This window comes from Oryctolagus cuniculus, chromosome 11 (genome assembly GCF_051225735.1).
Source record: "Oryctolagus cuniculus isolate XC-2025 breed Fujian yellow rabbit chromosome 11, ASM5122573v1, whole genome shotgun sequence".
NCBI classification, from domain to species: domain Eukaryota; kingdom Metazoa; phylum Chordata; class Mammalia; order Lagomorpha; family Leporidae; genus Oryctolagus; species Oryctolagus cuniculus.
The window spans coordinates 52,843,513-52,867,938 of record NC_142877.1 but is presented as its reverse complement, the minus strand read 5'-3'; the positions used below and the strand labels follow the sequence as shown (position 1 = coordinate 52,867,938).

The 24,426-nt window shown below is 43.1% G+C and overlaps 1 protein-coding gene across 12 annotated transcripts in view; it reads right to left on the bottom strand.

Annotated features, from left to right (window-relative positions):
* SPATS2 (spermatogenesis associated serine rich 2) overlaps positions 1–24,426 on the bottom strand; it is a 137,625-nt gene that overhangs the window by 27,751 nt on the left and 85,448 nt on the right. For all 12 annotated transcript variants that reach the window (XR_016216718.1, XR_016216717.1, XM_051845440.3 and 9 more), the window contains 5 exons: positions 17,582–17,661; positions 9,962–10,070; positions 7,945–7,994; positions 5,420–5,681; positions 3,310–3,489 (listed from right to left, as the gene is read on the bottom strand). Coding sequence is in view for 10 of the 12 variants with exons in the window: in XM_051845440.3 (XP_051701400.1) it covers positions 3,310–3,489; positions 5,420–5,681; positions 7,945–7,994; positions 9,962–10,070; positions 17,582–17,661 (681 nt within the window). In the remaining 2 variants the exon portion in view is untranslated. The remainder of the gene's footprint in view (positions 1–3,309; positions 3,490–5,419; positions 5,682–7,944; positions 7,995–9,961; positions 10,071–17,581; positions 17,662–24,426) is intronic.

Below are 24,426 nucleotides of genomic sequence, written 5' to 3'. Positions count from 1 at the left end.
CAGGCCAGGGATCTGTGTCACACCAGCCAGAGCATAAAGACCCCCCAACAGTGGGGCACCACAAAGGGTACTGCCTCAGTAGTCAGGCAAACTTAGCCTCTCTAATTCCACTGAACAAACCTTAAAGGCAAGTCCCAAACTGTTCTCATAAAATGGAGTCCAAGAGTAAATCACAAGAATATTTAAAGAAATTTTAAAGGTGGGCATTTGGCACAGTGCTTAAGACATGACTCGGAATGCCCACATCCAATACCAGAGTGCCTGGCTTTGAGCCTCAGCTTCATTTACAATTCCAGCTTCCTGTAGATGTGCACCCTGGGAGGAAGCAAGATAGCTCAAGTACTTGGGTCCCTCCCACCCACACAGGAAACCCATATAGAGTTCCAGGCTCCTGGTTTTCGCCTGGCCCAGCCCTGACTGTTGTGGGCATTTAGGAAGTGAACCAGTGGATGGAAGATCTCTGTCTGTCTCTTCTCTCTGCCTTTAAGATAAATAAAAATATTTAACAACAAACAAAGCAAAATTCATAGCCAACAAAAAATTATCAAGAAAATAAATGGAAAAATATGATCCATACTGAAAAATCAACCCAGCAGAAACATGTAGATATGACACATATGGGGGCTGGCACTGTGGTGTAGCAGGTACAGCCACCGCCTGCAGTGCCGGCATCCCACATGGGTGCTGGTTTGAGTCCTGGCTGCTTCACTTCTGATCCAGCTCTCTGCTATGGCATGGGAAAGCAGTAGAAGATGACCCAAGTCCTTGGGCACCTGCAGCCATGTGGGAGACCTGGAAGAAGTTCCTGGCTCCTGGCTTTGGACTGGCACAGCCCTGGGCGTTGCAGCCATCTGGGGAGTGAACCAGCGGATCGAAGACCTCACTCTGTCTCTGCCTCTCTGTAATTTTGCCTTTCAAATAAATAAATAAATCTTTAAAAAAAAATGACGCAGATAACAGAATTAAGAAGATAAAAAATCAAAACCATAGTTAAAAATACCATATGTTTAAGAAGGCAGAGGGCAGCCTCAGCCTGTTAAGGAAAGACGGAGAAGATAGTTCACAAGACGCCAAACGGGATCCAGAGAGAAAGCAAACAGTATCTCAAATGAAAAACACACCACATGGATTTTAATAGTAGACCAGAAACACCAAATGGGAAAAAAATTAATGAATTTGAAGATAGTAATTTAAAAATTACCCAAAATGAAATGTAACACACAGAAAAAAAGACTTTAACAACAGCAACAAATTATATGAATATGTCCCAAACTGTCAAAACTCTCTAGACAACAGAATTTAATAGAATAATCCTCCCTATGGAGTTATAAAGTTCTCATTCTATAGTGTAGCCCTTAAGCACTATATGGTATGTGGAAAAGACAGCATTGCAAAAGGTGAAACACATTTACTTCCTAACACATTTTAACCAGTTTCTCAGTTTTCTACCTTTCTATTCACTGATGCCAAAGTTATCCATACAACTGTTGGAAGCTCAGGTCTAAAAAGCCCACAATTATGAAAAGATGCACCTTATCAAGTTTTAAATTTAAATTCTTCCTTACACCAACTTGACTTCTTTCATAAGTGGCCTAAAGGCTTTCAAGCCTTGTGATTATCCTTCCTTTTATTTTTGCTTGACTAGGTATTTTCAGGCTTGCTGGTCTGCTACAAGCTGAGGGTTAGTATAGGATAGGTTCACTAATTAAAATTTAGCTCAGGTGGGTTAAATAATTCAATAAAGAGCCGCAGGTTACAAGTGTTCTTTACATTTCTGTTTCATTTGCTCAGTGAAGAGGAGCAGATCACCACACTTATATGTATGAAACTCAGAGAGACTATTAATCTCTATTTAATTATTGGCTTTTATTTAAATGAATACTATTATTTAAAAAAAAACAAGGCAGAGCTGGTGTGGGGCACAGCAGGTTAAGCCACTGCGTGTGATGCCTACGTCCCATACTGGAGTGCCAGTTGGAGGCCTGGCTACTCTGCCTCGGATCCAGCTTCCTGCTAGGCGCCTGGGAGGCAGCAGGCGATGGCTCAATCAAGTACTTGAGTTCCTGACACCCATGTGGGAGACCTGGCTCCTGGCTTTGGCATGGTCCAGCCCTGACTGTTGTGGGCTTTGGGGAATGAACCAGTAGATGGAAGATCTCTGTCTCTCTGCCTTTCAAATAAATCAATAAATCTTAAACAACAACAAAGAGCTACCATTAGCCAATGTTAAGCACTTAGAAAATGATCTTTTTAAAACCTATAGTCTGTTAGACATCAGTGAGAACATGTGGTTGTAAAAATATCTCTTTGAAAAGTCACTAAAAAAGGTAAAGCCACAGCCTGCTACACAGGCATCCCATGTGGGCACTGGTTCAAGTCCTGGCTGCTCCACTTCTGACCCAGATCCCTGCTAATGGCCTGGGAAAGCAGCAGAGGATGGCCCAAGAGTTTGGGCCCCTATACCCACATAGAGACAGGGAAGTAGCTCTTGGCTCCTGACTAGCCCAGCTCCAACCGTTGTGGCCATTTGGGGAGTGAACCAGCAGATGGAAGATCTTTCACTCTCTGTCTCTCCCTCTCTCTAACTCTGCCTCTCAAATAAATAAATAAATAAATCTTAAAAAAAAAAAAAAAGTCACGTCAGGGGCCAGTACTGTGGCATAGCAGTTAAGCCACCTGTGATGCCAGCATCCCAAATGGGCACTGGTTTGTGTCCCTCTACTTCTGATCCAGCTCCCTGCTAATGGCCTGGGAAGAGCAGTGGAAGATGGCCTAAGTGTTTGGGTCCCTGCCACCTACTTGGGAAGAAGCTCCTGGCTTCAGTCTGGCCCCGCCTGAGCTGTTGCAGTCATCTGAGGAGTGAACCAGTGGATGGAAGATCTCTCCTTTTTTGTCTCTCCCTCTCTCTTTGTAACTCTGACTTTCAAATAAATAAATATTTTTTTTTTAAAAAAGTCATGTTAGAGATGGGAGACTTCTTACTAGTTCAATGAACTGGAAATAAAAATGAAGGAAACAGCACAAACATTGCAGTAAAGCAAATAAAGTAAACAGGCTGTCTTAACCGGAGAGTCATCCTCACAGGAGAGTTTGACTTCTAACTCACAACTACCCTGTAGCTGTAACAAGACTATTCCGTACACACTCCAGCTGGGTATACAGAGGCAGGAGGGGTAGGGAGTCACTGCCTGGAAAACAGAAAAGGTACCTGATACCCTTCTGAAACCTTATCAGGGACAACAGGAAATCTGCCCTTTTTAGACAAAACCACAGGTTTTTTATTCTTTCTTACGGAGGTCTCTGACTTACCCAGCTTTTTACTGGTGGAAGAAACTGGAACATCTTCCATCCCCAGAGCTGAAACCTGAGGCCCGCTGGTGGATCTGGAGGCACCTCTGGCAGCATTCTTGGCCTGCTGAGAGCTCTGAGTGGGGTGCAGGATCAAAGGCTTGCACTCAGAATCAGAGACCCCATTCTCCAGCATGGATCCTGTCCAAGGAAAAGGACAGTGTTTTAGAGCATAATGAAGGGGTGAGTCAACTCAACAGTTAAGCACACAAACAAGTAAAACCATGTCTCTTAATAATTGTGACAGCGCAGAACTGAGATCAAAATCAGCACGGTGTGGCTGTTGGTAGTTTCTGGCTTAGCCCTGCTAGGCACCCGAAGGAAGAAAAGCCAAGCATGTGGCCGACCCACATTCACACAATGAGCTCACTCCTGTATCTCAGAGCTTCCTTCTAGCTTGCACTATGTAGCTCTGGCACAAGATAGCAGAAACAGCACCACCAATTTCTCTGGATTCCTTAAGTTATGTTGAACAAAAAGGAGCTTCACACTGTTTCAGGGAAAAAAGAATCATAAAAGCTTCATGGGGTAGAGAAAGAGAAAAGAAATAAGAAGAAAGCTATCTCAGAAAAAAATAGAAGCCACTAGTCATCATTGGCTTATCTGAGGTCAGGGTAGGTGCAATATTTTTCTTTTTTATGTGTGTGAACTAGTTAATAAAGGAACATCAAAAAAGCGCAGCATAATTTTTACCCTGGAATCACATTTATAAAGCCAGGTGCAACCAGGCACAAGGAACTGGATTAACAAGTAACGTTTAAAGCCAGACATTCCCAGTGTCTACCCAGTCCTCAACAAAATGGCTGGCAAACAAAAAATGTACAAGACACGTGAATTTACAACTAACTCATATTGTTATTACCTCTTTATCAGAAAACAAAATGTGGATCTGTAAAAATCAACAGTCTAGTTCTTATGAAAGCTGAGATTTATTAGTTTAACAGTTATTAAATATTCCTCACCATTCGGGGTCTTAGAATAACAAAATTAACTATTCCATCATCATTTTCCTTAAGAAGTCTACAATTAAAAAATACATACACATCTTAGAGTCTTCTGCTGTCTCCAGAAGTACTCCTGTGCTTATGATGTTACAAGGTTTTCATAAGACTGATTTAGATTACAGCAAAAATATGAGACAACAGAACAAAAATTACATTTCTAGGCCTTTGACAATTATAAAACATGAATTTTTCCACATGAAAGGTTAAAAATAAAACAAACACACAAGAAAACTGAGAAGTGAAAGGCCAGGAACAGGTGATTAGCCTAGTGGTTGAGACACCAGCATCAGAGTGCCTGGAACTGAGCCCCGCCCCAGGCTCCTGACTCTGCTTTCTTATCTTGTCACCATGTGGGAGATGCTGATGGAGTTCCTAGATCTCAGCTTCAACATGGCCTAGCCACAGACACTGTGGGCCTCTGGGGAGTGAACCAGTGGATAGGAGCTCTCTTTCCCTCTGTGAAAATAAGAAACAAAACAAACCAGAAAAAGAGAGATGGAGGAAAGGAGGGAGAGAAAGAAGGAGGGAAGGAAGGAAAGAAAAAGTAAAGGACTAACTAGATTTATTGATTGCTTTCTCAACCAGGAGGCCTCTGTGTTTTCAAGTGAATGCAACTTTATTTTTAGATTCACCTATTTATTTTAAAATCACAGTTACACAGAGGTAGAAAAAGAGATAAAGGTCTTCCATCCACTGGTTCAGTCCCCAAGGGGCTGCAACAGCCAAGGCTGAGCCAGGCCAATGCTAGGAGCTTCACCGGGCTCCTTGGCAGGGCCCAAGCACGTGGGCCATTTTTTGCTGCTTTTTCTAGGCCATTAGTAGGGAGCAGGGATCAGAAGTGGAGCATGGCTGTTGTGGTCATTTGGGGAGTGAACCAGAGATGGAAGACCTCTCTCTCTCATTCTTTCTGTAACTCTGCTGTATAAATAAATGGATGGAAGGAAGGCAGGCAGGAAGGAAGAACTGGAGCAGCCAGGACATGAACTGGCACCCATATGGGCTGCTGGTGTCACAGGTGGTAGCTTTATTCGCTACACCACAAATGAATGCAATTTTAATTAACTCACCTGTTCTATCCAGTGTATCTGGCATGGCCGACTCAGGATCCTCCAGCTCTCTAGCATCCAGCGAAAGTGTCTCCAGACCCTCACTGAGTGAGTCTGCCGACTCAGTGTCATTGGTGGCACCGTTGACGTGGTAACCATTAACACCGCCTTTTTCTGAGGAAGGTGCAGACTGCTCCTCGTGAGTGGAAGCAGATTTGCTGGGATCTGGCATGCTGTTGCTTGCTTCTGCTGTAGGCTTTGGTTTGCTTTTCTTCTTTTTGTTCTAAGGTTATTAAAGATTTGAAAGGAAAAAAAAAAAGAAAAAGAAACCCCGCCCACAACCCAGAATGATAATTCTAGCTACCCAAAGGCAACTAATGTTACAATATCTCGTATGTTCTTCCAGGAATTGAAATTATTTTTGTGTATGATGAAAAATTGTGGCATATGCTTAAAATAAAATTTTATTATGTAAAATCCTACATTCTGGATACAAACACATAAAATATTTTTTCATGGTAAAATTTACCTTAAGCAAAATCAAAAGGTAACTTATAAAGTGTGAAAAAAATTGTGTAACTTATATTCAAGGAGCTAAATATATATGCAGCTCTAACTAAAAATCAAACAAAAAAACAACAAAAAAAGTGGTATAAGCTGTAAAACATGAAATAAAGCACAACCTCAGTCTCATAAGAGACAAACAAATCAAAACTGCACTGCACTATTATTTTTCACCTCGTATAGATTAGCAAAAGTAAAAAAAAAAGTATGGTACCACTTTAGGGATGAGGGTATACAGAAAGGGACATTTTCATATATTACTGGTAGGAATATAAAGTGTTACTGTCTTCTGTCAATCAAGTTACTAAAATTACAAATGCACATATCCCTTCACCAGCAACTCTAATTCTAGGAATTTATTCCAGGTGTGGCTAACACAGGTACAAAATTTTATACATGTATATTTACACACACACGCACACACACACACACACATTATCCACTGCAGTACTTTATTAACAGTAAAGGAATGGGAACAACCCAACTGATGATCAGTGATCAATAGAGGACTGGTTACAGTAATCTAAACAGGAAGACTATACATCCACAAAACACTGAGGTTTGGAATAAGCTGCAATTTATGAGGGTACTTCAAAATGTTCATGGAAAATAGAATTAAAAGATGTTGTATTTTGGTGCAAAAAAATTTTTTTGAAAACCACACACAAGTGCACAGCAGGCAAGAAGGAGAATAAATATTTGTATTTGCTTAAATATGAATAAAATATCCTGGGAGATGCACAAGAAAATTGATAAATACTGTTTGCTTCTAGGGTAGGGAACCAAATGGTTGGAGAGAATAGGACAGGATAAAGGTATTACACTGCATTAACTTTCGTACCTTTCAATTTTGAACCATACGAATATGTCACCTACACAAAAAGCAAAATTAAAGGCAAGCAAACAAGAAACAACCTTTACTTTTTGTTCTGTCAATCCACACCTCTGTCGGCAGTATTCACTTTTAGTCCTAACATTGAACTGAACCCATTTCCCCCTTTTCTGTGGCCCTATCCAGCAGGACTACTGAACCCTAGATACAATTTTCTTCTCCAAATAGCTCTCATCTTTCTTTTGCTTAAATCCTTTCTCCCATGCAGACTAAATTTTCATGTCATTGTCCCCTGAGTACAGTAACTACCTCAGTACTTGCTCACATCCTGTGGACTAATACAAAAACTAAGTGGACTGCACTTGAGCATTTGGGATTGCCACAGTAAAGCCAGTTTTATTTCCCCAAATTCTAAGATATCTGTATGTCTCTAACACATATACTTTGCCAGCTTCATGCAAATCCTATATCACTAATAACTTATAATCCTGGGCCAGTAAGTTAAGAAACAGGTGTGTTCAGAACACTCAAGAGTTATTTATGTTGGGTGAAGAAGTGGAAAGAAGTTAGATAAATTCACAGCTAGCGATTTGGGGAGCTGTAGGACAATCTGCAGTGGTATTCTGTTTCCCTCTTGGAAAAAAATTCTCAGGGGTCACTGAGGCCAAGCCTGGTTTGGTCAAGATCCCAGAGAACTTCTAATGAAGTCATCTAGAGCCACCAGAAAAGCATTTCCAAACTCTAGTACTAACCTAAAGCAGGAAAGGAACACCCCAAAGCATCTTTAGAGATTGAAATCCATCTGTCGAGCAAATCCTAACAGGGCCACATGGAGAAACAGCTGTGGGAAGAATTCTGAGACCAGCTAGTATCCACTGGAAAAGGCATTTTGGTTTAAAGTGAGAAAGGAGAAAGGAATGAGAACTAATACATACGTTAGGTATTATATTAGTATTATTTTTCTATTCTAGAGATGAGCAAACAAGCATACACCATACGGCACCTGATGAGCCTCAGCTGTGCTCCCACGTCAAAGAGGACAGCTTACTAACCAGGTGAACTGAAGATGTGTCTGCAAACCTTTTCTTTCAAATATTTTGGTAGTTCTAAGTTCTTAAACATCCTGCTTTTAAGTATGATTCACTTTTACCTTTTTCTTGCCCGTCACTGTCCACTCCTTCAGTACTTCACTGGCACTACCTAGAAGGGAAACAATCCACACAGTTAAGCAGGGGTTAATGTCCCTGAATTTTGTGATTGTTGGGAGAATTTGAAAAACACCCAATAGGAAAATTAAGGATCAACTCTCTGAAGTAATGGGGTGACATAACTACGTTATACATGCATACCCTTTTGAATTCCTGCCTATTTAGCTGCACCTTCCCCATGTACTTTCCCCAGGAAGTTCTTCCAAGAAGAAACCTAAGTAGCCAGGCCGCTTGGAAGATTCTTTCATTTGTAGCTCCGAGGCTGAATGCAAGTACAGGTGTCAGCCCGAACATGCCAACACCTCCTCTCCAGGTGGCTATGTTGTTTTGGAGAAAACTGTACACTAACTAGACTCAAACTAATGCAAAGAACAGAGATGAAGAAAATACTTTATACAGTATTCAGACCTGAACTTGCAAGTTCAGGAAAATGGAAACACGGAGACCTAACCTGACATCACTGTACACTGATGTGATAATTTCATGTAGAAGTTTATGAAACATTCCTCAACTTTAGAAATTTGAAGGTTTGTCTAAACTGTCATTCTCCGCTATGTTAGATAAGGAAAGTCACACCTACACCACACACCTGAGCACTTGACAACACCAAACCAAATGATACTGGAGCCTGGAAGAGAATGCTGAGTCCTTAAATTTGCCATCTGCTGCTGGGCCTCTAAGTCACTGTTTTGTTACTGAGTCTCTTAAATTCTTACTCAACCCAACTCCAACATGGTTTCTTCTTAAATATCATTATAGAACATTTTGGGTAAAATGACAGAGCTTTCTCAACTTGTCTCTTTCTTCAGATGTCATATAGTTTATGAATGACTTGCTTCTAGGGCTGAAAGAAGTATCTTGTATTTCTTTTTTCTTTTTCTTTTTTTGACAGGCAGAGTTAGACAGTGAGAGAGAGAGAGACAGAGAGAAAGGTCTTCCTTTCGTTGGTTCACCCCCCAAATGGCCACTACAGCCGGCCAGCACGCTGAGCCGATCCAAAGCCAGGAGCCAGATGCTTCCTCCTGGTCTCCCATGTGGGTGCAGGGCTCAAGCACTTGGGCCATCCTCCACTGCCCTCCCGTGCCACAGCAAAGAGCTGGACTGGAAGAGGAGCAACTGGGACAGAACCCGGAGCCCCAACCGGGACTAGAACCCCAGGTACTGAAGCCACGGCGCCGGCCCCGAAGTATCTTGTATTTCAAAAACTGTCATGAGTAAGGTACTTGGCACAGTGGCTGAGATACCAGTTAGATATTCGTGTCCTGCATTGGCATGCCTGGGGTAAGTCCCTGCTACACTCTAGTGCCCAGCGTCCCCCTACTGTGTACCCTGGAGGGCAGCAGGTCCCTGCCACACATGGGGGAGACCTGGATCAAGTTTCCAGCTCCCTTGCATCTGAAGAGTGGACCCCTGAAGGGGAGCTCTCTCTAAATATATATCTCTTTCTATGCCTCAAAAAAATTATTTAATTCACTAAAAAATACATTACAGGGGGGGCCGACACTATGGCGCAGTGGGTTAACGCCCTGGCCTGAAGCGCCGGCATCCCATATGGGCACCGGTTCAAGACCCGGCTGCTCCACTTCTGATCCAGCTGTGTTGTGGCCTGGGAAAGCAGTAGAAGATGGCCCAAGTCCTTGGGTCCCTGTACCCACAAAGGAGACCCAGAAGAAGCTCCTGGCTCCAGATCGGTGCAGCTCCAGCCATTGCGGCCAGCTGGGCAGTGAACCAGAGGATGAAGACCTCTCTCTCTCTCTCTCTCTCTCTCTCTGTCTCTGTGTAACTCTGACTTGCAAATAAATAAATAAATCTTTAAAAAAATACATCACAGTATGTGATTTTATCCTGTGTTCTACTGTACTGTCTGTCAAACACTGAATTGCTGAATGTTCTTAAAATCTGAAGCAATTTCTATTTGAATAAATACAAATTTATTAAAAAAAATTGAAGCAGGATTACCTTCCATGAATGCTTGCACTGTTTTGTCCACACAGTTATCAAAGTGCTGCAAAACCAGTATGATTTCATTGTTGCTCTTATTTGGAACAATTGCACGCACTGCATTTATCTGGAAAAGATGACAGGGTCATTCTATTCTAACATCAGTAGGTCATGAGAAGGCTGAGGCCTATTACAAGAGTAACAGAAAGTGACATTTTATCTTTAATAGTATGTATCACTCCTTCATGTCAGTGAGAGTACATACAATCATTTCACCAGGGATGATCAACAGATGAGTGGTAAGAGCACAGGAGAATTATTCTCAAAACTTAGGAAAACAGAACATTTCTAGAAATGAAGGTACATACTAGATTCTGTATCCAGAAAGGGTGATTTAATTTAGGTTATCAGTATTAATTCAGCATGAACATTTCTTCATTTTTAGCATACTATAAGGCAAGGTAAAAAGTTGAATGAACCACCACCAGCAACTTAAGACTTTGCTGGGGCCGGTGCTGTGGCATAGTGAGCAAAGCTGCCATCTGCGGTGCCAGCATCTCATATGGGCACCGGTTTGAGACCTGGCTGCCCCACTTCCGATCCAACTCTCTGCTATGGCCTGGGAAAGCAGTGGAAGATGGCCAAGTCCTTGGGCCCCTCCACCCGCATGGGAAGACCCGGAGGAAGCTCCTGGCTTTTGGTTTTGGATGGGCACAGCTCTGACCATTGTGGCCAATTGGGGAGAGAACCAATGGATGGAAGACCTCTCTCTCTGCCTCTCCTTCTCTCTTTGTGTAACTCTGACTTTCAAATAAATAAATAAATCTCAAAAAAAAAAAAAAAAGACTTTGCTATAGCCTTTTTCATAAATATTTCACTTTATATAATTTAACTGTATAAAGGTAATTTCTAGAGATAATTTGTAATTTGAATTATTATAAACTATTTCAGGCATATAAAATAATGAATATCCACTATATGACAAAACAATGCAAAAGAAGCCCCAATAATATCTAATAGATTCCATTTTCCTTCTCTCCAGAAGTTTCTACATTAAATTTAGCATTTTCATATGTATGTTTCCATAGATAATATTTATTATTGTGTTGCATTATATATTATATCATAATGTTTATCATCAATTTCCTTTTTTCACATAGCATTATTTTCTAGACTTTTTTTCCATGTTCATAAACATACCTTTTATTTAACCACTGCAGAGTATTTCCATTACATGATATGAGAGGACTTCCAAAGGTTCACAGAAAATAGAATTAAAAGTAAGTTTATTGGGGCCCTTCACCCATGCGGGAGACACAGTGGCAACTGTGGTTCAATGTGGCTCAGCCCTGGATGTTATGGCCATCTGGGGCTTGAACCAGCAGATGGAAGATTCTCTCTCTCTGTCTCTCCCTCTCTGTAACTCTGCCTTTAAAATACATACATGCATGCATAAATAAATAAATAAATACATAAATGATTAAAAAGGGGGGTGCCAGCATTGCGGCATGGCAGGTTACCGATACGGGCCTCAGTTTAGGTCCCAGCTGCTCCACTTCTGATCTAGCTCCGTGCTAATGGCCTGGGAAGCAGTGGAAGATGGCCCACGTGCTTCGACTCCTGTACCCACATAGGAGACCTGGAAGGATCTCATGGCTCCTGGCTTCAGCCTGGCCCAGCCCCTGCCATTGAGGCCATTTGGGGAGCAAACCATCCAGATGGAAGATTTCTGTCTCCTGCTCTCTCCATAACCCTGACTTTCAAATAAATAAATCTTATTAACAAAAAAGAAAATTTATTTTGGTGCAAAAAATTTTGTAATCCATGCATGTTTTTTAATAATATTCATTTTCGGGGCTGGCACTTGGTGCAGTGGGTAAAGCTGCTGCCTTGAGTGCCAGAATCCCATATGGGTGTTGGTTGGAATCTCAGCTGCTCCACTTCTGATCCAGCTCTCTGCTATGGCCTGGGAAAGCAGTAGAAGATGACCCAAGTCCTTGAGCCCCTTCACCTGCATGGGAGACCCAGAAGAAGCTCTTGGCTTCTGGCTTAGGATCAGCCCAGCTCCAGCCGTTGTGGCCATCTGGAAAGTGAACCAGCAGATGGAAGACCTCTTTCTCTCTCTCTGCCTTTCCTCTCTTTGTGTAACTCTTTCAAATAAATAAATAAATAAATAAATAAATAAATCTTAAAAAAATACTCATTTTCCATTTACTTTTTGAAGATCCCTGAATACTCAATGAATCATTCTCCTTTGTTGGACACTGGTACCATTTCCAACTGTTGGCTACTATAAACAATGGTATAATGGATATTCCTTTGGTTATCTGCTGCTGAGTCCTCACTGCCTAAAACAGTAGTGAGAACACTTTCAGCAATTAAAAAAAATCAGGCCTCTGTGAGCAGTGAGAGAATGTGTCTGTTATATAAAACCACTAATAGACTTCTTGAAGAACAGGACAGCCATATTGCTGTCTAAATTATATTAATTTTGTCAAACTTAGTCTAAAGTTATTTTACATTTTTTTAGATCAAAAACATATTTCATAAGAGCTATATATTATTTTCACTTTTGTATATCAATTTTATATCAGAAACCTTGATAAACTCTTATTAATTCTATTAATTTGTTGCTTTCTTGGATTTTCTCAATAATTATATTGTCTACAAATAAGAGATTTTTCTAACCTTCCAATTCTTATAATTTTTATTTCTTAACTGCATTTTATGAAAAATTAAAGCAGTTCTGATTCTTTTCTGTAGGGAATGGTAGAGAGAAAACAACATCTGAGAGCAAGGCATGCCTATTGTGCCCAGGAAGTCATTGTTTCCAAAGTTTTTTGGTAGAGACAGAAAGAGAGGTTTTCTATTCGCTGGTTCACTCCCCAGATGGCTGCAATGGTCAGAGCTGTGCCAATCCGAATCTTCTGGGTCTCACATATGGGTGCAGGGGCCAGAGCACTTGGGCCATTTTCCACTGCTTTTCCCAGGTGCATTAGCAGGGAGCTGTTTAGAAGTGGAGAAGCTGGGACTCGAACCGGCAACCATTTGGGATGCTGGTGCTGCAGGCCAGGGTTTTACCCCACTGTGCCACAGCACCGGCCCCTAGAGTGACATCTTCAATTCAAATACAAGGATACTGCAAAACATCTTGGAAAATGGAATTTAGAAGTTTATTTTGGTGCAAAGAAACACTGGAATCCATGCATATGAGGGGTGTTCAAAAAGTACATTGAAAAATATTTATTACAAGATGGGTATTTGGCATGGCAGCTACAATGTCTCTTGGGACATCCACATTCTGTATCACAGTGGCTGGGTTCAAGTCCCAGCTCTGCTCTTTTTTTTTTTTTTTTTTTTTTTTTTTTTTTTAAATTTTTTTTGACAGGCAGAGTGGACAGTGAGAGAGAGAGAGAGAAAGGTCTTCCTTTACCGTTGGTTCACCCCCCAAAGGCCACTGCGGCTGGCGTGCTGCAGCCGGCGCACTGCGCTGATCCGAAGCCAGGAACCAGGTACTTATCCTGGTCTCCCATGCGGGTGCAGGGCCCAAGCACCTGGGCCATCCTCCACTGCACTCCTGGGCCACAGCAGAGAGCTGGACTGGAAGAGGGGCAACCGGGACTAGAACCCGGTGTGCCGGCGACACAGGCGGAGGATTTAACCTATTGAGCCACGGTGCCAGCCCCAGCTCTGCTCTTGATTCTGGCTTCCTGGGCACCCTGGGAGGCAGTAGGTGACAGCAAGTACTTGGGTTCCTGCCACCCACATGGGAGACCCACAATGAGTTCTCAGCTCCTGGCTTCAGCCTGGTCTAGTCCTGGTTGTTGTGGGTATTTGGGGAGTAAATGAGCAAATCGGAGATCTCAGTCTCTTTCAGACAAATTAGTTACATAGATAAAATTTGCAAAACTATATTATCAAAGCATTACACATGGAAGTCACATTTTTTGCACCAAAATAAACATCCCTTTCCACAAATTATTTGAAGTTTCCTCATATACTATTAAAAGACCATTTCTCATCTAATTTTAAACATGCATCTATTCTCTTGGCCATATTTTGATCTTTTTTTAAGATTTATTTATTTATTTGAATGTCAGAGTTACACAGATAGAGAAGGAGAGGCAGAGTCTTCCATCCACTGATTCACTCCCCAAATGGCTGCCATGGCTGGAGTTGCTCTGATCCAAAGCCAGGAGCCAGGAGCTTCCTCCAGGTCTTTCACATGGATGCAGGGACCCAAGGGCCTGGGCCATCTTCCACTGCTTTCCCAAGCCATTGCAGAGAGCTGGATCAAAAGTGGAGCAGCCGAGTCTCAAACTGGCACTCATATGGGATGCTAGCACTGCAGGAGGGATGCCACAGTGCCAGCCCCACATTTTGATCTTATAAATATTACTGGTTTTCTTAACAATTCTTATAAAATGACATTACTACTGACAATACTATAATAATATAACATTACTACTAATGATAAAACTACTGATTAACAATTCATTTTTTCCTTTAAACATACCTTTCTAAACATATTCTACTATAATAAGAATACTGTATTAAAAGTCAGTGGGGCCGGCGCCGCAGCTCACTAGGCTAATCCTCCGCCTTGCAGCGCCGGCACACCAGGTTCTAGTCCCGGTCGGGGCGCCGGATTCTGTCCCGGTTGCCCCTCTTCCAGGCCAGCTCTCTGCTGTGGCCAGGGAGTGCAGTGCAGGATGACCCAGGTGCTTTGGCCCTGCACCCCATGGGAGACCAGGATAAGTACCTGGTTCCTGCCATCAGATCAGCGCGGTACGCCGGCCGCGAGGCCATTGGAGGGTGAACCAACGGCAAAGGCAAAGGAAGACCTTTTTCTCTGTCTCTCTCTCTCACTGTCCACTCTGCCTGTCAAAAGAGAGAGAGAGAGAGAGAGAGAGAGAGAGAGAGAAGAAGAAGAAGAAGAAGAAGAAGAAGAAGAAGAAGAAGAAAAAAAGCCAGTGGGAAGATGGACATTTGGCATACTGGTTAAGATTCTACTTGGGATGCCTACATCCCAAGTGAATGGATTCAAGTCCTGGCCCTGCTCCTGATTCTAGCTCCCTGCAGTGTACACCCTGATAAGCAAGCAATAGTTCAGGAGGTTGGGACCCTGCCACTCATGCAGGAGATCTAGATGGAGTTCTCAGCTTCCAGTTTTGGCCCCACCCAGGCCCATCCTTAACCCAGGAAAAGCCTTGGGCTTCATGGCCCTATATGGTAAAATCCACTTGTTACCTAGCTCAGGTTTATCTCTAGTTTTAGTCCCTTCCATCATTTTGGTTCCTACGAACTTCCCTGACTTCTTGTGTTCAGCTGCGCACTTAAAATATTTGTTGTTTTTCATTCAGAATTTCTAGGTAAGAATGTTTTCAGCTTGTCTAGTCAGTCACATTGCTCAAAAAGAAAGTCTTGGGGCCAGCATTGTGGCGCAGCAGATTACGCCCTGGCCTGAAGCGCCGGCATCCCATATGGGCGCCAGTTCGAGATCCAGCTGCTCCACTTCCGATCCAGCTCTCTGCTATGGCCTGGGAAAGCAGTGGAAGATGGCCCAAGTCCTTGGGCCTCTGCACCCGGAAGAAGCTCCTGGCTCCTCGCTTTGGATCGGTGCAGCTCCGGCAATTGCGGTCAATTGGGGAGTGAACCATGGGATGGAAGATCTCTCTCTCTGCCTCTCCTCTCTCTGTGTAACTCTGACTTGCAAATAAAATAAATAAATCTTAAAAAAAAAAACAAAAAAACAGTCTTTTAGACTTGAAAAGACAGGCTTAGAAAAGTGACCCTCAGAAGTAATAACTAGGGACTGGCATTATGGCATAACAGGTAAAGCCTCCGCCTGCGCCCCAAGTATCCCAAATGGGCGCCAGTTTGATTCCTGGCTGTTCAACTTAGTCCAGCTCCCTGTTAGTGCACCTGGGAAAGTAATGAAGGATGGCCCAAGTGCTTGGGCCCTGCACCCATGTGGGAGACCCAGAAGAAGCTGTTGGCTCCTGGCTTCCGCCTGGCCCAGCCCCAGCGTTGAGGCCATATGGAGAGTGAACCAGTGGATGGAAGACCTCCCTCTGTCTCTTCCTTTCTCTCTTTGTAACTCTGCCCTTCAAATAAGTAAAATAAATCTTAAAAAAAAAAAAAAAAAAGAAGAAGAACAAGAACAAGAACAAGAAGTGGTGCAGCAGAGACAGTATTACAACTAAAGTCCTTTTTTTAGTAGTCCTGGGTTCCCACCCTTCTATGCTTTGTTTAACAATTAATTGTACAATGATAAGGTTTAAAACCATAAAAGTGGAAAGGTATATAGTATACAATTCAAAGAGGGTGAATTCACACATTTTTGAGATGAGAAAAAAAGTTACCATTACTCCCTTAAAAATGAACTTAAAGCAAAACTTACAGATTTAAGGATAAAGCTAAGAGTCTTATGATGTGTCTTAAATGTGAAAATGAAGAGTCTTAAATGTGAAAATGTTTATATTATTGAACTACTGTGTAACTTCACAATTAACAATATACTTTTTAACAATGAGACAGAAAACTTTTACATTTTTCTCCAGATAGCTTGTTATAGATTATATTACTAGAAACCCTTATTTTCTTCCAAAGGAATAACTAAAAGACCTATTTCTCTTTTGCTCTGAAGTCTCCTGGACTTAGGAATGTTCTTCATGGGGCAGGTGTTTGGTGCACAGCTAAGACTCTACTTGGGGTATATATGTGTATGTGCACATGTGCATGCTTAGTGATCAAGTCTACCACTTGGGACGCCCATATCCCACACTGGATTGTCTGGTTCAAATTTTACGTACTCCACTTCTGATCCAGCTTCCTGTTAATGCATGTCCTGGGCAGTAGAGTACTTGGGTCCCTGCTTTTCATATGAGATACTCAAGATTGAGTTCCTGGCTTCTGGCTTTGGCCTGACCCAGCCCCAAGTGTTGTATGTGGGGAGTGAAGCAACTGATGGAAAAATCTTTGTCTACCTCTGTGTCCCTTTTTCAAATAAAGTGAAAATAAATCAATAAATTTTTTTTAAAAAAAGATGCCACTTGGGATGCCCACATCCCATATTAGAGTGCCTGGTTGGCACAGGGCTCCATTCTCAATTCTAGCTCCCTGTGAATGTACACCCTAGAAGGTAGAGGTAATGGTTCAAGTAGTTGGGTCCCTATCACCTCCCTACCACCTACATGGGAGGCCTGGGTTGAATTCCTGGGAACCAGGAATTCGCATAGCAAACTAGAGGGTGGCAAGTCTCTCTTTGTCCATAAATAAGATAATTTTTTTTAAAGGAATGTTCTGTAAGTACATGGGAAGGTCTTACTCAGACGACAGAATGTTAAAGAATGTTGCCAAATGACATATACACTCAGCCATATACATAATACTTGATATAACATTAATTATTATTAAATGTCTTATTCAAGAAAATTTAGGATAAATATATTTGGAGATACGCAAAGAAAATCATGTTTGCACTTAATAAGACCTGATTGCTCGGAATCTTCATAGTGGTGACTTGGCAGGTAGTGATGCCCGTCTGCTGTTTAAATTCCACTTTTACAATGAGTTTGCATAACCACTGATTGTATTAGCACCTGGATTTTCCCATTTAGTAGCCACTAGTCTTACCTTCTCTTTCATGTTCTCAAAAGCTCCTCCCTGAGCCAGGACAGTGTTGGACTGTAAATCAAAAATGAATCCTGATGAATCTGAAAGAATAAGAAGGGAAAAATATATTCAGTGTGATCCAAAACTAATATGCAAGCCATCCTTGGGAGGGAGGGGCCAAGTCTGGCTTGTGTGTGTGTGTTTAAGGATTTATTTATTTATTTGAAAGTCAGTTACAGAGACAGGGAGAGGGAGAGGGAGAGGGAGAGGGAGAGGGAGAGGGAGAGGGAGAGGGAGAGGGAGAGGGAGAGGGAGAGGGAGAGACAGAAGAGATCCTCCATCCACTGCTTCACTCCCCAGATAGCCACAGCAGCTGGGCTGGGCTGGGCAAGGCCAGAGCAAGGAGCCAGAAACTTTTTCCTGGTCTCCCACATGGGTACAGGGCCCAACGACTTGGGCCATCTTCTGCTGCTTTCCTAGGTGCATTAGCAGGGAGCTGGATCAGAAATGGAGAGCCAGGACTTGAAAAGATACTCATATGGGATGCTGGCATTGTGGGCAGTGGCCCTAACTGGCTATACTCTTAAGTCTAGCTATTTTTCTCCCATAAAACAATTAACAACAACTTAGTTGCTATTTTGAAAATTCTAGTAAGTGACTTACAACTATATTTTAAGTTAAAATTACAAAATAAAATTTGATTTTAATAGAAACTATTATAGGTTGTGGAAAACACTAAAGGCATCAACTGTATTACACTACCCTGTAATCCTTGCTTCTTTCTTAATTATGTCACCTTAATTTAAAAGGCAAGTATTAAATAGCTTCTCATGGTAAAATTTAACACTAAAGAATCTGAAAATAAGGGCTGGCACTGTAGTACAGCAGGTTAAGCCTCTGCCTGAGATGTTCCACTTCCGAACCAGCTTCCTGCTAATGTGCCTGAGAAAACAGAGGAAAATGGCCCAAGTATTTGGGCCTCTGCACCAGTATGGGAGACCCAAAAAATGATCTGAGCTCCTGACTTTAGCCTGGCCCAGCCCTGGCTGTTGCAGCCATCTGAGGAGTGAACCAGCAGATGAAAGATCGATCTTTCTCTCCTTCTCTCTCTCCTCCTTCTCCTCCTCTCTGTAACTCTGCTTTTCAAATAAATGAAAAAGGAATCTTTATTATAAGTGGGGATGGAGGCATAAAAGTAATTTCCAACTTCTAGAATGTATTATACTTTAAATCCTGATATTTTATGAATTCCATAGATATAACATTCATGTTTGTATCCCCAAAGTAGTGCTTGATGAAGCACTATAAAAACAAAATCAACACATGAACAAATCACTATGATGAATTACAAAGAAAGTTCCAGGTTTCGCTGTACTGGAGAAGGACTAACTACAGATTTAATCTTTTTTTGACAGGCAGAGTGGACAGTGAGAGAGAGAGACAGAGAGAAAGGTCTTCCTTTGCCGTTGGTTCACCCCCCAATGGCCGCCGCGCTGCAGCCGGCGCACCACGCCTATCTGAAGGCAGGAGCCAAGTGCTTCTCCTGGTCTCCCATGCGGGTGCAGGGCCCAAGAACTTGGGCCATCCTCCACTGCACTCCCTGGCCACAGCAGAGAGCTGGCCTGGAAGAGGGGCAACCAGGACAGAATCCGGCGCCTTGACCGGGACTAGAACCCGGTGTGCCAGCGCCGCAAGGCGGAGGATTAGCATACTGAGCCGCAGCGCCGGCCCAGATTTAATCTTTACCAGTGACTGTGTGATCAATAAATTACTGCTGCTTTAACCCTCAGCAACTTTGCTTTACTCCCAGGAGACAGAGTGCTGTTCACACTCTGACGTGTGTGCCTCTCTCCCGGGGAGTCCTATAACTGTTCCTGATCCCTGCACTGTATTTGGGAGCAGCTTGGGAATCAGAATTTCAACAAAGGCAAGTAAGGGAAATTTTGAGAAAATAACTATAAAGAACACCACAGTAACATTCTAGTACACTTTCCAAATTCCTTGGCTATTATTATAGATGTGTTTTAATTAAAGCTCCTTTTACAGCTTAGTCTTTATCCTGTGTTTCAAAATGCCTCCTAGTTGCTATGGGAAAACCGATAATTTATAAATTTGATGACAACACTTTGGTACTAAAAGTGGAAAAGAGGACATGAATAGAGCTTATGTCATTTCAAGGGAAACTATACTTGCCAATTACCAATGAAGCTTGAATTAATTTAGATTTTTAAAAAAGATTTATTTATTTATTTGAAAGTCAGAGTTACACAGAGAGAGAAGGAGAGGCAGAGAGAGAGGGAGAGAAAGAGAGAAAGAAAGAGAAAGAGAAAGAGAGAGAAAGAGAGAAAGAGAGAGAGAGAGAGAGAGATCTGCCATCCATTGGTTCATTTCCCAATTGGCCGCAACGGCCAGAGCTTCTTTCAGGTCTCCCACGCGGGTGCAGGGGCCCAAGGACTTGGGCCACCCTCTACCGTTTTCCCAGGCCACAGCAGAGAGCTGGATTGGAAGTGGAGCAGCCAGGACTTGAACCGGTGTCCGTATAAGATGCCAGCATTGCAGGCAGTGGCTTTACCCACTACGCCACAGCGCTGGCCCAGAATTAAATTAAATTTAACCTCTGTTAATACTGGCAGTTTCTAGACTGTTGCTTAAATGAAAAATCAGGCTCCACTTAGGAAAACTCAGTATTTAAACTTGAGTCTTCCAGATTATTGCATAATATGGCTAACACCGATTTATTTATTTATTTATTTTTGACAGGCAGGATGGACAGTGAAAGAGAGAGAGACAGAGAGAAAAAGGTCTTCCTTTGCTGTTGGTTCACCCTCCAATGGCCGCTGCAGCAAGCATACTATGGCTGGCGCAGCGCGCTGATCCGAAGCCAGGAGCCAGGTGCTTCTCCTGGTCTCCCATGCAGGTGCAGGGCCCAAGAACTTGGGCCATCCGCCACTGCACTCCTGGGCCACAGCAGAGAGCTGGCCTGGAAGAGGGGCAACCGGGACAGAACCAGTGCCCCAACCGGGATTAGAACCCGGTGTGCCGGTGCCGCAGGAGGAGGATTAGCAGGCGGAGGATTAGCCTATTGAGCCGCGGCGCCGGCCCCAATTATCTTTGTTAATTAAAAACAGACACAGCATATGAAGATGGTGATTCTCTATATCCAAGGTCCTATCTAGAACCATCTCAGAATCCTATAGATCAGCCAAATGTGAATATTCCCATTTATCCTCACCCAAAGGGATATTAAGGAACAGTGAAATGATACAAAAAAACACCAATAATTATTTATTACAGAATCATACTACCAACTTCTTTTGGGGGAGTCTACATAAAAATGAACTACTAGTATTACTAGCCTCTTATACGTCATCTAACAGGTTTTTTTCCCCTTTTAACAACACACCAGCTGATACAATGTACAAGGAAAACAAAGGGTAGTTCTGCAAACACTCGGTTATTGCCCAAAACAAATTAGCCTAACTGCTGTTAGGGTTTATCTGGCACACTAATTAGGATATTGATTTAAAATACATAAAGCAGCTATTTCAGTTGGGATCCCAGCAGGAAATCTGAGTAGCATTTAATAAAGAGACTACTTCCAAAGGTGCTGGCAGGGACTCGGGAAACCACGAGAACAGCACTCACAGCAGCAGAACTGAGTTTCAGAGTGTGATCCAGACAAAGCATCTCTGCCTTATCCAAGGTGGAGGGCACCCTCCAGACAGCTGCAGCCTCTGGTCAAAGGCCACAGTCAGCTCAACAGTTACCCCTCAGGGAATGATCTGGGAGAATAAATAGCCTTCCTTCACCCTCCTCCGGGTCTCTGGAGCTCCTGCTCATGCTGCTGGGCAGCCAAACCCAACCAATCTGAAAGGCAAGGGAGCCACTGAGTTGTCTACTCAAGTCAGCACGCCAGGGCACAAATGCCAAATCTGCATGCACCGTAAATCATAAGCTCATCAAAAAGAGAAAGCAATAATCTGCCATCTTAACTTGTCTTCTCACTAGCAGTGCCTTTTGAAAACTTAAAGCAACGACTCAAGTAGATTCAAGACATTACTTCAAAGAACTGGCACTTAAGTGCCCCTCAGTTTTATGGAGAAAGTAATTTTTAATTCCCATCAACAATATTTACTGATCTAATAACTCATAGTTTTTTCACGAAAAGAAAGCCTAACTTCACCTAACTCCAATGGTAAGAAATAAAGTTGTGATATCGGCAGGCAGATAGGATTAAATCGATTAGATTTGTGAGCTGAAGACCACACCTTGGCTCTGATCCTTTCGAGATCTCACGCCCCTACCTGACTTCACCTGTACACCCACCTGCCAATTAGACTACATAACCACTCCCCTTTGGAAGTAAATAAAGGCCTGGAACACAGTGGGCCTTCTCCTTTCTGGCCGCTGCTGTCTGCTTTCCTGCCTGCAATACGTTATTTGTGACCGCTCCTAACTGCACACTTGCTCCACGTGGCTCCCAACCTACTCTTTGCCTGGTATGGACCCAACTTAGTTTCTAGACTTCTTTCTCCCTTAAATAAAGCCCTAAATTTCACTAAATAGATACTAAAAACTCTACCATGTTGCCTGTTTCATTTATAAGCAGCCCATATTCAGAATTCTTATCTAATATACAGCAAGAACCCTCAAAATTTTGAGCAAAGGTCCCCGACTTCAGTTACATTTCATCTCTATATTCTATTTGCTGGTTAACTTCCAAAATGGCTCCAACAGCTAGGGCTGGGCCAGGCCAAAGCCAGGAGGTAGGAAATCCATCCAGGTCTCCCACGAAGGTAGCAGAGTCCACATACTTGGGTCTTCATTCACTGCCTTCCCATTCACATTAGCAGGAAGCTGGATCAGAGGTAGAGCAGACAGGATTCAAATCAGCACCCCAATATGAGATGTTGGCATCCAAATGGCAGCTTACTCTGCTGAGCAGCCCCGGAAATCAAATTTTTTGAAAGATTTATTTATTTTTTTGAAGATTGCAAAGAGAGATTTTTCCATCCACTAGTTCAGTCTCCAAAGGCCACAACAGCCAGGGTTGGGCCAGACTGAAGCTAGGAGCCAGGCGGCTTCTTCCAGGTCTCCCATGTAGGTGCAGTAGCCTAAGCACTTGGACCATCTTCCATTGCTTTCCCAGGCGCATCAGCAGAGAGCTGGATTGGAAGTAGAACCACCAGGACCTGAACTGGCACCCATATGGGATTCTGGCATCATAGGCAGTGGCTTAATCTGCTTTACCACCATGCCATTTCCCAGAAATAAATTTTTAAAGAAAAAAAAATTGTTGTTAATATTACCTTTGGACAAGATTCATAAAGGATATGAGGAATCCTGTTTAGAAACCATCTCAGAAATTTCTTCAAATTACTTCAAATAGCACATATTTAGGAATATTTTGGAAAAACATGCTACTTACAGTACAACTGAAATATCTGTAAATACTGAGGGTATTTAAGTCAGAAACCTCCAGCCAGAGTGGCCTGGGGTGGGGTTAGGGGGCTCCAAGAGAAGCAAAACCCGAAGGGGCCAGTTGGCAGTGGGATTTTTTAGCACAGTTTTGAGGGGAAAAGAGTAATACTCTGCTAACAATCAGTTACAAGGCAGGACAAAACCCATCAAAAGACCTGATTTGAAATCTTATTTGCCCTGTCTGGCTTACTGATGGTAAGACAAAAGAGCTACTGGAAGGATGGAATCACCACTTCTTTTGCTATTCTCATGCTATACTGGAAGTTTTCTTTTCTTTTCTTTTAAAGATTTATTTATTTTGCTTTAAAGTCAGAGTTACACAGAGAGAGGAGAGGCAGGGAGAGGCAGAGAGAGAGAGAGAGAGAGGTCTTCCATCTGCTGGTTCACTGCCCAGATGACCGCCATGGCCAGAGCTGGGCTGATCTGAAGCCAGGAGCTTTTTCTGGGTCTCCCACACAGGTGCAGAGGCACAAGGACTTGGGCCATCTTCTGCTTTCCCAGGCCATAGCAGAGAGCTGGACTGGAAGTGGGGCAGCTGGAATTTGAACAGCGCCCATATGGGATGCCGGCCCTTCAGGCAGAGGCTTTAACCTGCAGCACCAGCCCCAGGAGGATTTCTTTTTACTTTTTTTTTTTTTTTTTTTTTTTTTTTTGACAGGCAGAGTTAGACAGTGAGGGAGAGAGAGAGACAGAGAGAAAGGTCTTCCTTCCGTTGGTTCACCCCCCAAATGGCTGCTATGGCCAGTGTGCTGCGCCAATCCTAAGCCAGGAGCCAGGTGCTTCCTCTTACTCTCCCATGCTGGTGCAGGGCCAAGCACTTGGGCCATCCTCCACTGCCTTCCTGGGCCACAGCAGAAAGCTGGACTGGAGGAGGACAACTGGGACAGAATCTAGTGCTCTAACCAGGACTAGAACCCAGGGTGCCAGCGCTGCAGGTGGAGGATTAGCCTAGTGAGCCACGGCGCCAGCCACCCAGGAGGTTTTCTTATTATTGTTTTTGCTGGCTGCAAAAGCTAGGCAAAGGCTGTTCTAGGCTAGGCACTGAGAATGACAAAAATAAATATGTGGGCTTGATTAATACATGTATTAAATCAATCTTGGGGTGGGCATGTGGCCTAGCAGTTAAGATGCTGCTCACACCACGCCCAGCCTGTGTGATCTCATGCCCCCACCTGACCCCACCTGTTCATCCATCTGCCAATCTGACTATGTAACCACACCCTCTTTGGGAGTAAATAAAAAGCCTGGCACACCATAGGCCCTCCCCTTGTTGCCCCTTGGGCACATGGCCTCAGGGCCGCCTGGCCTTTGGGCCGCCCACTCTCTGCTTTCCTGCCTGCATGCTTGCTCCACAGGCTTGTGACCTGCTCTCTGCCTTTGCTTTT